General features: G+C 43.9%; 1 protein-coding gene across 1 annotated transcript; it reads right to left on the bottom strand.

Moving 5' to 3' along the window:
• Nucleotides 1-2,345: 2,345 nt before the first annotated feature.
• Nucleotides 2,346-9,480, bottom strand: tbx3a (T-box transcription factor 3a; the record flags this gene model as incomplete). Its single annotated transcript, XM_084442730.1, has 7 exons — nucleotides 2,346-2,783; nucleotides 3,863-4,509; nucleotides 5,371-5,528; nucleotides 5,975-6,051; nucleotides 7,162-7,308; nucleotides 7,774-8,041; nucleotides 9,089-9,480. The coding sequence occupies 7 exons, from the start codon at nucleotides 9,478-9,480 to the stop codon at nucleotides 2,346-2,348; spliced, it is 2,127 nt and encodes a 708-aa protein (XP_084298856.1).
• Between the last annotated feature and the right edge of the window lie 7,279 nt (nucleotides 9,481-16,759).

Below are 16,759 nucleotides of genomic sequence, written 5' to 3'. Positions count from 1 at the left end.
AGATCACACTGGTCAAATAAATGTAGGCTGTATCCACGTTTTGTGTCACTGACGTTTTGTGTCACTCACACATTTTAAAGGCCTTGTGTGTCAGTTTTGTCATAGTCTTTCAAGACTCCAGCCTTCTCAGTGTTTACCCCGTGGTTTATGTTGATAGTTTACTACCGTTTGTTGGCCACTGGGTGGCGGTACGTTTGCCATATCAACGTGAGAATCCTGTTCAACATTATTGCAGACGCACCGCCGCCTTCCGTGCAATAAAGTCGAGTAAGATACCGAAGGCGCCAGGTGAGCAATAGACTGAGCAATTGAGATACTTTGTGTCAAGTTTACTCCTATTCCCTAGCGCCACTGCGGTTACTTATTAACCATACAATATACAAATAAAGATATGATGTTGATAAACTCGTGAGTCTGGGCGCAATGGAGAGGGCAATCAAGTTATTTTACATTCTTTAGGGATCACGTTGGCTTGGAATAAACAATCAGTCAATAGGCTCCTCAGTAGCCCCATAAAGTCGTGCACAAAGACGACGCGGCCCCGTGTCCAGTGAGGAATTCCAGGTATGATAGTTGAGGTTGAGATGATCCTGGCCTTTCAGGGGTTATCTTAATAGGATTTCTCCACTCTTTGATCATAGCCTACTATCAATCGCTGCTCTATATCTCCATACTGAAGTGGACAGAGCGTAGAAAGAGAAAACATGGCGTTTATACACAACAGGCCTCACGATAAAGACTCGCGTCAACACATTTTGGCTGTAGCAATGACATCATTATGCCTATGTTGTAGTTATTATCCATTGTGTCTTAAATAATTCCACCACAAAGCAACAGACAAATGGAAAAGATATGGAGACTGCATTTCAATATTTTTATTGAAACTTTCAAGAACACGTTGTTGATGTTGTAAACTACACAAAAATCGAATAGGCCTACAACATAACCCAATGACAACTTTAGAAACACAAAATAAACCTTCATATTTCGATAAGATGCTGCACTTTTACTACAGGCTGCAATGTATTTTAAACAGAAAATCCGCCTGTCTGGTCACACTTAGACGAAGTTTTTTTTATTTTATTCTTAAAGTAAAATGATTCATCAACATTTTCAAGCCATTGGTGCAGTGTGCGGTCGCTTTTCATTCGTTAGAACAGGAGCACTTTGACACACGGAGACAACAGGTAAAGGTACAATGGCACGTGAGTGTATCTGCTAAAAGAACTAGCTCTGGATATTGGGGTACAGGTAAATCCATATTCAGGGTATAAAATGCAGATGACAAAACAGGGATAATAGCCCACGAACTATCTTTACACAGGTATATCGACAATAAATTAAGGACAGATCCCTAAAAACAAACTACTCCGTTGTATTTACACGCAATATCAATATGAAATAATTACATAAATATTTTATATATCACTATTTACATTTATAATCAATATTACCTTTCAATTTTATTTCAGATTCCCTTTGCCCGTTGAACACTTATGCTGAATCCTGCATGCGATTTTAGGGCAGTCCATTGCTCGCGCAGAATCGTAGAACCTTGATTCTTTCTGGTCTACCTATCACGTGCCAGCATAATGGATTTCCATAATCCTAATTCTATTAATTCATATTTTGACAAGTTAATTCAAATCAATAAACCGAATTAATGGAATCTTGATAGCAAAAGGAGACTAAGTAAAAACTTTTTTCACAGATTTGCTTTTCCTAATTAGTGTCGTTTCAATTAGGTTGTGAGAGTGATGTGTAAAAACAAGCTGACAGACATAGGCCGATGTGAGAGCTTTTTGTATAGGCTAGGGCATGCAAAGTGTCACCTACCCTATGAGCTGATAGGCTTCAAATAGTTATGCAATTAATACATCAAAACACAGCAGTCTTTATAAGATTAAGGGAAGTGGATTCAAATAATTCTAACCAATTCAGAGTGCATAATAATCAAACAAATTTCGTCACCTCAACTCGACATATAGGGCCTAGCCAAACAAACTCAGAGACAGGACACAGCAGCAACTTATCATAGATCTGTGAATCTCGTCCATTCCATGCCAACCTTTCAGTTTCAATACTTGTATGGTATTCAAATAACAGGAAAAAAGTGTTGTTTAATTTAACAAAAGAGAAATATACATATCAGCTGTGTATTTAACCAAAGTGCATTTCAAAATCTTAACTGTTCAATAGGTCCGTTTTCTAAACCCGCATTCGCTTGAAGGGTGTCGTCGTACTGAGTTCATATTGTCCTCGTGATCGTCATCATCATCATTTTCTTCATCATCATCATCATCATTAACACAACAACAACAACAAAAAATGAAACACATGAAAATCTATGGGGACACGCTTCGTGGCCTGTCTTGTTTTGAATCTAGTCCGCTGACCAGGCGCTGAATACTCTGTAACTCATTAGTGGAATCTTTCTCAGAGCAAGTTTTTTGGGAAATGGACACCGAGCCAGACGATATGGTGGACGACCGGCTGGTGACCTCCGAAGTGGAGTCCAGAGTAGCTGAGACGGGACTAGTGGCCATACCGTCCCCTTTCAGCTCGGCGGCGCTGCTCGCCATGGACGGGATGGCGGTGGTGAGCAGGGTGCTGTCTGGCACGCTCATGGGGATGGAGTAAGGGCTATACCTGAGGCGGGGGCGCACTGCGTTCAGGAAGGGGTGTCGGTGGACAGAGGAGGCCGCGGATGACGCTGCCGCGGCGGCCGCCATGTAGGTGTAGGGGTAGGGGAACAGGCTTCCAAACGGGCTCATCGCAAGGCCCTGCACAGTAAAGGAAAGAGATATGAATGTAACTGAATTTGAAACATTTCATTTAAAAATGTCATATGGGTGATACAGGGAAAAACATGTATTTTGGGCCCTTGGCGACAATTTTTATTTTATTTTATTGAGGTCATGTCGCGCGTGAGTAAGCAATACGCGTCCATTCCAGACACGTGATATGAGGGACACAAGTGGTGGAATTAATAGTAGTACATCGGTACACAGTAATTGCATAAATATAGCATAAGGCTTTCAATGTCTGTGCGTAATAGTGTTAAAGCTCATAACATTAGTGTAACAATACATTTCCATCAGTAAAGGAAACTCGAAGAGACCTTTCTCAGTGTAGGCCTATAGGCCTATGCCTAATTGACAGAACAATCTGTTTCAGTAGCCTAAAGGAATATCTACACCATCACGTGATGTCCTGTTTTATAGCCTAGGCCTACAGCTTTGCAAATAGTTTGTGAATTGTTAATGCAAATAAAAATTCCTTATGTATAATGCTGCTCATTAAACGCAGAAAGTAGCACTTTACAACCATTGCTGTTAACACGTGTGTTGTCAAAGTACTGTAGATTAATCTGCTCTGTATTATAGCCTAATCAGGCATTTAAACATTCGCCATTTTTCCTCTAAAACGCGCTTCTGCGTTTACAGTAGCATAAGCAATTTTGCAACGCTTAGGCAGTCTTTGTCTCGAGCTCTCTGAGTCTAAACTATTGTCACAAATAATATTAGCGTAATAATTCCAAACACCAAGGATAAATTAGTCCAAGCACATTGTCTTATGATAAACATTTACCCACTGAACACATAGTGATAGCGTTCGCTTATAGCCTATTTCTCTCACACCGTGTTGACCTTTAGGCTAGTCCTATATGTGTTCTATGTGTTATGTATATGTTATATATATAACTTATGAAGACAAGAATACTTAATATGACATATTCATCGGTCTAGTCCGTGTATTAGGGTAGTCAAAAGGTAGGCTAGCGAGAACTCCCGAGCACATGCTTAACATGTGTTAAACACAGGCATTACTATACTGCTGGTGGTAATAAAACAGGTTTTACCTGTGATGCCAAGACATGTTGCTGCAGATGAAACGGCAGTCCATGCGTTCCCGTCAGGCCTTGCGAGGGTGACGCCATGCTAGCCGTGTCCATGGTGCTGACCCCCCCGGAGGAGACCGCTGCCAGTAACGGGCCCATGCCCGCGGCCATGTTCGAGAACGCGCCTCCCATGTTGAACTGGCTGGGGTGTAGGAGAAAGGGATGTGCGCCCCCTAAGTGATTGAAAAACTGCTGTCCCGCCAAACCCGGTGGAAATCCAAAATTATGCAAGTGACTCTGGCTTAAGTGCGGGCTGCTTTCAGTTTGAACAGTCAAAGGCATGTAGCTGTCCTTGCTGATAGATCTGCACTCGTCCGCTTTGGGCTGGTCCCGGTTCGGACTCTTCAGGTCTTCCCCAGACCGGGTGGTGCTGGATATGACGGTGATAGGACTCTGCCGTGAGTCCGCGTGGCTTTTCTCAGTCCTGGGCGCGCTGTCCCGGGGCCGGGGGGTAGAATCGCTACCGCAGTAAGGATGGTTCTTGGTTGGGCTCGCCTCGTGATCCTTCCCATCCTCTGTGGTGGTGGAAATCTTACTGGAGTCCGGCCCATCCTTGAGGTTGCCATCTTTGCTCTCGTCGTCGCTGTCTTCATCACTCTCGCAGAAATCTAGAATGAGAAACGCAGTCAGTGAGACACCCAGTAGGCCTAGTCCATGTGTTTCACATAGCCTAGAAATAACGCACATGGTAAAATATGGGTTACTTGATTATCATTTAGGCTATAAATATTCACGATCTAGGAGAGGCTAAGATGTGGAAATATTTATCCGCAGCTGGACATAATCAGTGCAAACGATAACACGTAAAAAACAGTTTAGTCCTACCCCTCTGCATCGTAGCCTATTCATTTGCGCTCGGAGTTCATGCTCACACGCACGCGCCTTGGAATTATCGGTATGCTACAATGTCCAGCTAATAGTGTAAGCAGTGTAACGACATCGTCTTTAATAATTTACTATATGGACTATTCATGTAGATGACCTTGGTGTATACTGTTACAAAATATGATAATCACTCAAGCTGAACCTAGCCCCACTACTATAAAATGCAGTATGCTTGCTTAGTTTCCTTTGGCGAATTGATTGGGTGCACATACAGTAGCCCGTTTATATTGTGTTTTGATTATTGTTGTAGCCTATAGTCAGGTCATAGTACTGCAGAGTATGAATTCTATAGCCTAGCCATTCTGGGATATTAGCCCTGTATACCAAAATGTGGGTGGTGGGACAAATACGCATGGCATGCTTCTTTGCGTAGCCTATCGATAGTCCATGTCTGATGAAATTACGCACTGAAATAGCATACAATTCGGTCAATCAATGACAAGCCTTGCAAATTCCCTTCTGAATTAAAACGTTAAACGGCCCAGTAGTAGATCTTTAGCCGTCGGTTACACCAGGCAATAGTTGACTGTGTTTTGAGACGTTCTGTGACATTCTTCCAAGCAGTGACTGTGGGCTCCGTGTACCTTTGAGGTTCGGAGGCCCCACGGTGGACACGGCGGGAGACGAGGCCTGGCCGAAGCACTTGAACGGGGCTTGCTCGCCAGAAGAGTCATCAGACATCCCGTGTTCTTTCTTCTGCTGCTCCTCGTAGGAGCGAATGGACTGCAGCGCCAGCTGTTTCCTATACATTGAGCAGACAGGTTATTGGTATATTTGCCATCAGTCCCGTGTCAAAACTAGCCTACAAGTGAAACGTTTTCGAGGGCTCAGAGGCTTCGAAAAAAGCACATGCACAGATGGGCTTGCCGAGGCAATGAGTTATGCATGAGAAAATCTGAAATGTAGGCTATTCATTTCTTGATCTCACTCTGTGAACCGTCATAAACAGCAATGCCAGCCATTTCCTCTGCTAACTCAAACGTAACAAACGGAACATCATACGCGGAAGGGGTTGGAAAGGGTTGTCAAAAAACGACTCCACTCTCTAATGGCTGTGACAGTCGCCGCCGACTGCTTTTGGAATTCACCAACATCGCTGTCGGGCGTCTTTCTATGAAATCCAAGCAGTCTCCAGAAGTCGTTAAAGTTTTGTAGCACAGTTAGGGATAGTTCACATCTCTCTCCTACCTCTTCTCTCGTCTCCCATTGCCAGTGTCACGGAATCCTTTGGCAAAAGGGTTATGGTCGATTTTCAATTGAGTTATCTGAAAAAGAAATCAAAATAGTAAATCATTTAGTCAGTTAGTGAGGACATTTCTAAACGTTTTCATGTGTTTGTCTGTGTTTGTAACAGTCTGTGTTTGTAACAGTTACCGTTTAGCTGCTAGGATAACGAAATCATAATAGTTTTGATTTTAATTAGGCCTAATGTCCACGTGTATGTGGTGCTATTGAATACAAAGTACACAGAGCGCGAGCGCGCGCGCACACACACACACACACACACACACACACGCACACACACACACACACACACACACACACCCCAATTTCCCTATGTGAGATTTGACATAATATGAATCAGTGTGTCAACCCTCACAGAACGGCTTTCCCTACTCCCTTCGTCCAGACCTGCGCACCTTTTGGCTTTTGGCAGATCAACATTGTTTCTCAGCCTTTACCTGCCAAACGTTTACTACATTTTTTGCTTGACCCAAGCTGCCAAAGGTAACACATTCCCTCCTCGTATCAAAGAGCCAGCACCAGACATGATTTCGATTAGTGGTATATCACATGTGGAATTAAATGTTACCATCAGTCCAGTCTGATACAAATAAAAAAGTAGCCTAAATGCACATTCTGTCCCCACCCCCCCCTCCTGCACACACACACTTTCTATCACGCAACTCTCTCACTCTCACTCTCTCACACACACACACACACACACACACACACACACACACACACACACACACACACACACACACACACACACATAGGCTATAGCCTACACACACACACAACACACACAACACAGTCTGGGTGGTTGCCAAATCCGTTTCATGTGATTATATATACTTCAGATAACCTATAGTGGGCTACATACATTCCTGAGAATTTAGGGTTGCATGGGATAGAAAACTCAAAACGAGATGACCCTCAAATATAGTGTATCCTACATACAGGAGCGCGAGGGAAGTCCCAACAATCAAATAAGATGAAACGAATATGAAGTCTTCCATATTCTAAGAAGACAGAATTATGGAGGTCTGCTTAATTAATGGACTAAACCCAGTGTTCCAGTCGATTTCACCACAGAAAACTAATATCAATCAAACGTTTCATGAAAAAGAATACAGCGCTCGTGCCCTTACTTTGTCGTTTTGATATGCAGTCACGGCAATGAAATCCGTTTCAGGGAAAACATACGTCCTGAATGTGCTATAAGGGAGTTTGAGAATGTCGTTGGCTCTCACGATGTGAAACCGGGGTTGGTATTTGTGCATGGAGTTCAGGATGGTCTGCAACAGGAAACAATTCTGGATTTAAAAAAAGACAAGCACACACTGATTCCTGCATTATTAAATGTATTTAAGAGTCGTAAGTGCACTTCTTATAGGCTACATTACCCTAATAAGGCTATGTAGGCTATTTGCTGAACTTACATTTTTATTTGTGAATAATATGCCTATAATTACGCAGCAAAACTCAAATGACATGAATAGAACTCTTAATTGGGGACATATTGTATTTTACATTGACAATATTAGGATTTCACTAGTTAAACCTATAGGCTATATGCAAATGAGGCCCTTATAGGTGGAACTTTCCCAGCCTTCGGCCTATGACCGCAGAGACCACATCATGAAAATCTTAATATGAATAATCCATAACAACTCTAATAATAGCAACGAGAATGTAAGCGATAACATGCAAATATTGAAAAGCATGCGAATAAGAAAAAAACATACATTAGATGAACTTACAAATCCATGCTTGTCGGAGATGTTGTTCGTCAGCTTGAGTTTATGAAAATTGACGACTTTTGACATCCACTGTTCGCCAGTAGCCGGACTGTCCGGATGAATGTACATCCGCTTTGGCATTTCGGGGTCGGCCTTTCCTGCCACCATCCAACGTGAGTTGTGAAATTTATATCTGCAGTCGTCGGCTGCAACAATATCCATCAAAAGTATATATTTCGCCTTCTTGTCCAAGCCTGTGCATCTCACTTTGAAAGGAGGGAACATTCGCCTGTAAAAAGGAATACAAAATCACTCAAAAACACTGTGATTATCTTTGATAAATCATGATAAATCTAAACACAAGTTGATTTTGAAACCTTCAAAAACACACACACACAACACACACACACACACACAGAGACACACACCGAGCAGCCATCTTTGCAATGCTATTGTTGAGGACGATAAAAAAAAAATAAGGCAGCTCTATACAGTAGAATGGTGCCTAAAAAATACACAGCAGGCCAAGGCACTACAGGGCTACAGATATCAGCAATGGCCTACAATCTGTATTGAACTACATTCTAAATCAAACTCAATCAGTTAGTTATTTTTGAGACCCCCCCCACACACACACAGATACGGAAAGCCTAAATTCTACTGTAAAAATATTTGACTCCCAAAAGAAAGTCAATCGATAAAAAATACACGACCTATTAACATTGGGCTATCAATCAGTATTTTGTAATCTGATAAGATTAAGCAGTAGCCTACTTACCACTTGTTAGAAATGTGTCAAAACACTTGTAGGCCTAATAACTTTTCGGTCAGATTTAGTCTTCTACAAACTTTCTCTGATTTTCTATGAAGTTTTGTTTTTAAAGTGCAAACATACTCAAGTTTTCATCACAAACAAATGTGTTTAAGATGTAGGTTAAAATGTTACAAATGTAGGAGCTGTAGCCTATATTTTATAGCGAGGGCTGGGTGTTATTTAATCTCGTGTACAGATTACATTAGCATGCAATGTGGCCATATAAAGATTGTATCGATACATAGAGTTTAGTTTATAATATATTCAGCTGACGTGTTTCAGACAAATACAATGTTTGCAATAGTAGGGTAAATGGCAATAAGCTTATGAAATCAAAACGAGTCGTTTAGGTCGAGTTCCGTCAGCCGTCAATAAATCAATCCGCTCGCGAGGAATGTCAGATTATTGGTGATTAGAACGATCAATACCAAGATGTATATAGGCTACTGGTACATCTCGGAATAGGCTAAACAAATTCAAGATACTTCATATTCGTATAGGCTGCATAAATCTGTATCTTACCTTCCAGACTTTGTGATAACCATTTCCGTGCCTCGCTTGTGGAAGAGATCCCAAAGTTCCTTGGCTTCCAGGTGAACTTTGGGGTCGTCTTCAACCTCCTCCTCGGGCTCCAGGGTCTTGAGAGGCCTCAGATGGGTCGCGGCTGCCTGGTGCCCCAGCGAGGAGAAGTGGAGGCCGGTCTCGGCGACTCCCATCAGCTGGTCCATGATAGGCTTCCCCAGGGCGCCCGGGAGAGAGAGGGAACCGTTGTGAGAAAGCGCCAGGGCCGGGAAAAAGGGAGGCTGGTGACCCAACATTGCACTCATGGCAAATTCCGGACCCCGGTGAGGTATAAACGGATGGTATGCCATACTCGTTCCTTGTATGACTGGATCTCTCATCAGGAAGCTCATTCAAATCCAGGTACCAAATGTAGTTATTCAAATGAACACGAGGCTATATAGTTAGCCTGTATGGTATAGAAGCAAAATCTGTAAAGCAAAGTTCTTGGAAAAATCCACAGTCACCACCGCAGAGAGATTTCGACCAGTTGGTATGAATTCTCTTACTGTCGTTCACTGAGTCCCAAAAGTGTCTGCAAAGAGAAATTGAAAAAATGTCTCCATTAATCTTCGAGAGTGTTGAGATAGGCTACGGATTTTCTTCAGAGCTTCAGCTTGACACGCATCGAGCACTTTTCTATGCGCTCTTTTGCGAATAATTTTCGCATTAAACCAACAAGGGTGAGTCACTATGTTTTAATTGTCTGCAGGATTTTTCCCGTGCTGTTTACGATGTCGGTATTCTTGTTAAAATGCATTCGGTCTCATTGGCTTCAGTCCTCCTGCAGAAGCGATGTGTTGAAATATTTCGATAGCGCGGAATAATTCCTCTGTCTTTGCTTGTTCCAGACATGCACCCTCACACGCACGCACACACTTTCTTCCTCTCTCTTTCGCGCACACACACATTTCAGTAAAGACGTATGCGGGGAAAGGAGTCGTTTGACGGCGGAGAGGTTGTAAGGTCCCAGCACCAAGATATTCCTAGCGCTTCTGTGCCCATAGGCTCAAACTGTATGGATGTGTTGCATGTTAGAAGAAGCTGGGCTCTGTTGATTGGCTCTTTGACGCTTTCAGACCAATTGTGTGGCTTCGTAGGCGTGGTTTTAACAGGTCGGGTGGAGGGGACAGGCTTCAGACTTATAAAAAGGTGTTTGGAAACTCAAATGCTGCCGCGAAACACCACTGCCTCAGTCAATGTTGTGTGAATATGTCAACATCATTAGAACTAGTGCGATCGGTCGGTCTATGGGACCATGCGAAGGGAAAGTAGTCCGACTCTCGACTGCTTTGTCCGCCAGAAATGATTGTCTCGTGTGCAGAGCGACTGGGTTAGCCCCGTCATCAAAAGATTGAAAGTCTATAGGCGATTCGTGCTCGTCTCATGCGAGGGCTATAGACTATAGGCTAAAAAGCGCCGCCTTTATTTTGTTTAATTCGAAATATTTATGAAATACGCCCGTTCTTTGCAGCTGTAGACCGTATACGGCACCGGAAATGAGTGTGTAGGAATAGACAGTCAGCCATAACCAGATAGACTATTTTATTAAAATGGTAGTGACTGAATCTAACTGGTCGACGTGCCCGATGACAAGATTACAAGATGCATTCTTATCAGTGGATGCGCTCACTTTATTCCACGGCTACCATGCTTATTGATATGGACCGTCAGTCACATTCGTAAAAGCATTCTTAAAGCATTTTGACAAAAAAAAAAGCATGATTGCGTATGTCCTTCAACTCTGTTTTGCGTGTTATGTTCACCTCGGGTTGAATTGGGAAGAACAGAGTAATTCGATTGTCTTCTGTTTGATTTTAGCCTGTCTATATAGGCTATTTGTCTGTCTGGAAAGCCTTTTTTCTCACGCATAGTTCAAGTTAATAATGCGATGAGAACATGTCCTGTAGGCTCTCTCTCTTTCTCTCTCTCCCCCCCCCCCCCCTCTCTCTCTCTCTCTCTCTCTCTCTCTCTCTCTCTCAGACAGCGCACAGCTCTCGTGTGTGTGTGAGCGAGGGAGCGAGCGAGAGAAATGGAAGAGCAGGATGCAGGTCATTGTGTGATAGCCTAGACTACATAGCGCTGAGATGCGACCACGCAATATCGCCCTTGCCCGCCTTTCCAGAAGGTTGTAGAATCCTACATCTCGCTGTTTAGACGAGTGTTGTCCCCGTCCATCTCCGCCCAGTTGTATATTAACCACTTGCCTATTTACATTTACACAGCGTTGACTTTATTATTTCTGACCTATAATCGTCTGTTTCTCTTTGTGTTGTGTTCGGTAATAGGGTGCAGTGTTCTGTATTAAGGGTGTGTGCTGTTACATTATTTTAAAATAAATCAATTCAAAAGAGACCTACAAACAGTGATCGGAAAGAATATACATTACTCTAAAGACTGTCAAAACATTTACAGTTATTGGCCGGCTAACCCACAGTAGCCTATGGCAAAGCCGTAGCCAATGCCTATTCCTTATCCTATCACAGTCACTGCAGAAACTGACCCGTGACGTCCTCCCAGAGACAGGCGAGTCTAGACAGTGGCACCAGCCTGGCCTATTTAACGATTAATTCACAAGTAAACTACATAACCCTCCGCGGTGGACAGTCACAGTGTACTGGCCAAACACTGGTCACTTAACTATCCCGTATGTCTGTCTTCACGAGCGCAGTGTGGCTCGCCGGAACTTTGCGTCAAACTGGTTTTGGTGCGTTGTGATAGGCTACGCGTGATACATACGTATACGCATAAAATCATGGCTAATCATGCTATCAAACACATTAACCGTTTGATATAAACGTGTAGCCTAATGGAAGCTGTAAACTAGACTGAATGGAAGGCTATTTTCATTTGGCTGATATGTGGATATTGCAGAACTAAGTCTTAGATGCCTGTCTTTGTGTACGGGCACACCTCTCCATAACCCCGAGATTGAACTAATAGGCCTAGTTGTAACATGGCCACCCATGTTATTCCGGTTGGACATTACATGGTTTATTCTGGACACCACACAGAAGATTATCAGTTAAGTTCCCACTTTGATATATAGGTTTTGTTCACCACGAAGCTCATTGTCATATAAGCATCAATACTCGGGCTGAGTGTGTCTGTGCGTGTCTCAGGGCCCTCGTCACCTTAGTTTGGGCACAGTGACTGCCAGCCGTGTCGAACGCAGGGGACACGCCCTGGGTCCATCCCCCGTGTCTTTATGACTAACAAACGGAGGCCACCTTGTAATGTGTCATTTCAATAACATTTATTGACATCCCCCCTTTGTAGCAGAGATGGTTCCGATACGTACGGCAATAAGAATGGATCATATTCCAAACTGCAAACTAATTAGGCTACCCACGACGAGGCACCAAAGGTGAACAAGGTTGTTGACTTGTACCCGGGGTCTATCCAGAGGTCCTGGCTGACCCCCTTTGTGTGTGTGAGGTCAGGCCTGGGCCTATTACAGGCTTATTCTTCTTTAAACACTCACCCCTATTAGCAGCACATTTCAATTTAGTGGAAGGTGTGACCAAATAGGAAGCAGTGTTGACACAGCGGTAACCCTTTCATTCTGACCGGCCACCCAACTTCATTAGCTAAGCAGCCCTGAGAGAACGGTCAATACACTATATAAACTTTTACTGGGTTAGGGCTCTGGGGGACTCCAAGTGCCAGTAAAAAAAAGGCCAGGCGGACTCCGCTGATTGATGAGGAGGAGCGGGCCAACATTCTTTTATATCTACAGTGATAATGTATATCAAAAATCGGATGGGGCCGTATATTTATCTGGACTCTGAGACCGAATCCCCTCGCGCCTCTATGTGTCCATGTCTTAGCTAAACGCCACGCTAGTTTGTAGCTGATTGGTCCAGCGAGGTCCAGTGTCCAAACTCTCCTTCATGCACTTTAGACCAGCAGCTTATCTGCATTGTTTGTTGAGGTACACATGTTTTTGTGAATAAACAGCTGTCAAAAACAGTCATTACAGAATTGCCGGTAATTAGGCCTTTGAAAGGACTGTCCGCATTCATTATGGGGGTGTTTTCTCGCCGAATATATCTGCGCACCCATTGTTCCTTTATATAAAATAAAACATTTCAAGGAAGAGATGGAGACGCCGAGGGCCCTGAGAATGGTGTCCGGTCCCCACACGTTCATTAGGTCCTCTTTCAAAGACATTCTTAGAATGGATCACGCGGTTGACAATGATGCAATGTACGCTTGCGTGGTTATTTGCAGATTGTTAATGATAAGCGGGGGCAGACTTGGCGGCACCGACTGTGAATGGAGCGCGTTGCCGTGCCGAAGCGATCACACTTGACCGGGGAGAGGAGGCATCACAAGGTCAGCGAATTCAAGTTACGCAATGATTGACATTTCATCTCATGGCGTCCCAAACACTTTAAATTCCATTCATTAGGAATTTCCACGCAGTAAGTCTTCTACACATAATGGATCTATTCTGACTATTGGCCCGAATGCAAAGATTGCCACATGCACTTTCCAAAATCACCCCTGTGCAAACACTCAATCGGCCGGGAGCATGATACACTCTCACCTGTCAATGATTCCAGCCTGTCAGTCACTTTTATGCAAGTCAACCCTTGCTCTCATCAATTCTTGCGGTGACTTGTAACAGGTATTGATGGAAAACAATTTTAGTTAATTAGGGGATGTGTTTATTGACGGTGTTTCAGAGTGATGCATTGACCACAGAGTGACAGGGAAAGTGGTAGTGGGGACACTGTGTGCCTCTTGTGATTGAGTTGAATGGGCCTTCAGCTGGGCTGTCTCCTACATCTGCAGCTTAAAATGTACAAAATATCTCCTATGGGCAGTGCATGGGGAAATATACAATGAAGAGGGGCATGTAGAATCACTTGTAACAACGCAGGAACCTCTGGAAAATGGTTCTGGAAATAATAGCAGCAGGTCCATAAGGTGCTTTTTGGAACAAACCCCTCCTAAGGTGACCCATGATACACCCCTCCACCGAGTTTCATGAAAATCAGTTTGGTAGTTTTTGCGTATTCATAGTCCAAAAAAATGAAAGAAGGTGAATGGGCAGTCCGGCTGTGTTTGGGCGGCCCATGGACCCGACCCGTGCTTCGGACACGCTCCAAAATGTAATGGGTTCTAAGTTGGACCATGTTTCATGAAAATGGATCCAGTAGTTTTTTGCGCTATCCTGCTAACACACACACACACGCACACGCACAAACGCACACACGCACACGCACAAACGCACACACGCACAAACGCACACACACCACCGAAAACATTACCTCTCGCCCTGCACTGTCGCTGGGGCGGAGGTAACAGCCCCAGAGCAATCCCATATAAACTCTAGCATGCAGCAGGGGTCAGGGGTCATTCATAGTCCCTATAACATTATTACCTCCACGGCAGCACAGTGCGAGAGGTAATGTCTTCAGTGGCGCGTGTCCGTCGGTCAGTCGGTCAGTCCTTAGTCTGCCAGCAGGATTACGCAAAAACTACCAGACCGATTTTCATGAAACCCGGTGGAGGGGTGCAGCATGGGCCATCGTAGAACCCGTTACATTTCGTAGTGGATCTGAATCACGGGGCGGGTCCACGAGCCGTTTCTTGGTTTGTTTGTTTACACAGAGCCACAGAGCCTAAATGCATTCTGGGGCGGAGGTCTGCGCTCTCTGAGCACCACGTCTAGTATTGATACTTTGCTCAGCGTTTCCAGTGGAGTCCCCTGCCGGGGGTGTGCTGTGCTGTCTCCCACCCCACCAGGCCTCTGCGCGGGGGTTGCCAGGGGTAAATGCCTCAGATGTGGACCATGTGTCCGAAAGCCCACTTCTCCTGAGGTGCCACCCCTCAACGAGGGCTGACTGATAGATATATCTTTATACTGTAAAGGTTGCCCTCTATGATTAAGTCTCATTCAAACCATTCATAGTATTATATACAAATAACAACAAAAAAATACACACAGCAATTCATTAATATGATTAGTGACATAGTACTACTGCAATGAAAAATACTACTGTAGTTTGTACCAGCAACATATTCTCATGATCAAAGTTTTACACCGACATGTTGCACTTAGTGACAAACTGACTTTGAAGATGTAACAAATTGTACTGTCGTCATTTTTGGGATAGGGGCTGTTTTTGAATCTGGTTCACTGGTGCCTTGAGCAAGGGTCTGCCTGTTGGGGATATCTCCTGTCCACTTAGCTCTGTGCCATAGGCGTGGGCTTTGTGCTAGCTAGACCGGCCTCATAGAACCCGGGACCCTACATGGCCCTTCCATTCAGGCTCTGACCAATACCCTGTGCTTTTAAGTGGAAAGCAGCATAAAGCCTTGCATTCCTCCGCGGAGGGAATCTTTGGCTTGGGTTAGGGTGGCTTCTCTCCAGAGGTTAAGTGGGATAAGAGTGTGGCTCATGTCAAAACGGGGGCCCCCCATAGATCTGGAAAATTTGCAATGGGGTCAGATTGGATTACTGTGTTTTGGTATTTACATGGAGACAGAGACCTTTGAAATGGAAAACCATCGGCGGAAAGGCAAGTGCCATGCAGTCTGAGGCTAAGAGAAACCATCGGAGGTTTTCACTGATATCTCCGGGATTGTAGAATGCGTCTTTATGTCCTACAGTTAGACATTTGAGAGTTAAAATTTGGGCAAATGTATCAAATTCACTGCTAGTCTTTCAAGTTGAGCTTGGCAACATCTAAAACACCATAAGGTCCATTCCAAGATGTGAAATGTCACGTTTCGAGGAATCTTCCTTGACCCCCCCCCCCTCTCTCTCAAAAAAAGTAAGTCTGGCGCAAGATACCATCTGCTGTTCAAATGTCAAAATATGACCTAAACGTGTTGGCTAGGCCTATGACCTGTTGAAAAGTTGACCTAGGACTCACTGACATTATCCCCCTCTATTTTCCTTATTTTGCTATTTTCCTGATGAACATTAGCATACCTGGTGGAGGGGCTGGTGGAGTATGGAGAGGTGGATTCTCTCCAGGCACTGTGTAAGATTTAGCTATCAATCTTACCTTTCCACTCAGGGCTTGGTTGGCAAAAGATTGAACTGTAAACGCTGAATTCAGACGTGATAAAAAAAACGAGCACAAGAATCTAGGCCTATATTGATATACTATATCAAAATAATGTAATAATTATCACAGAATCGAAGATATTGGCTACAGCGAGGCCTTTAATAAAGAGGTTTGGCCTTTAACAGATAAGTGAAATTGCAAACCCTTGATGAAAACAAGCCCGTTTCAATTCCTCAAATCTGTTGCAGTGGGCACAGCCTATCAGACCCACGAAGTAGCGTAATATTCAGAACACGTGGTCTGTTTAGGATATTGATTGCTCAATCATTATTTCGGGGGAGACTATAGGCTACAGACGAATGCGTCAACTAGGAATGCATGTAGGCTATGTTGTTGAATGGAGAGCTTGCGGTTTGACCCAAATGCTTTGAGAGGTGCAGGCTACTTTCTCTGCCCATGCTGAAACGTGACCCTCTGTTTCTGGGTGAACTAACGGTTTTGTCAGTAGCTAGAACAACAATTTGAAGTGTAGGCTACGCGGCGAACTCAAACAGCAAAGTTGAGTGCGGTCAGTTGAATCCCTCGTGCTGCTCTGTGAGTTGGA

Source organism: Borostomias antarcticus (genome assembly GCF_949987555.1).
Source record: "Borostomias antarcticus genome assembly, chromosome: 8".
NCBI lineage: Eukaryota > Metazoa > Chordata > Actinopteri > Stomiiformes > Stomiidae > Borostomias > Borostomias antarcticus.
The sequence above is the reverse complement of the archived record's forward strand: the minus strand, read 5'-3'. Positions and strand labels throughout refer to the sequence as shown.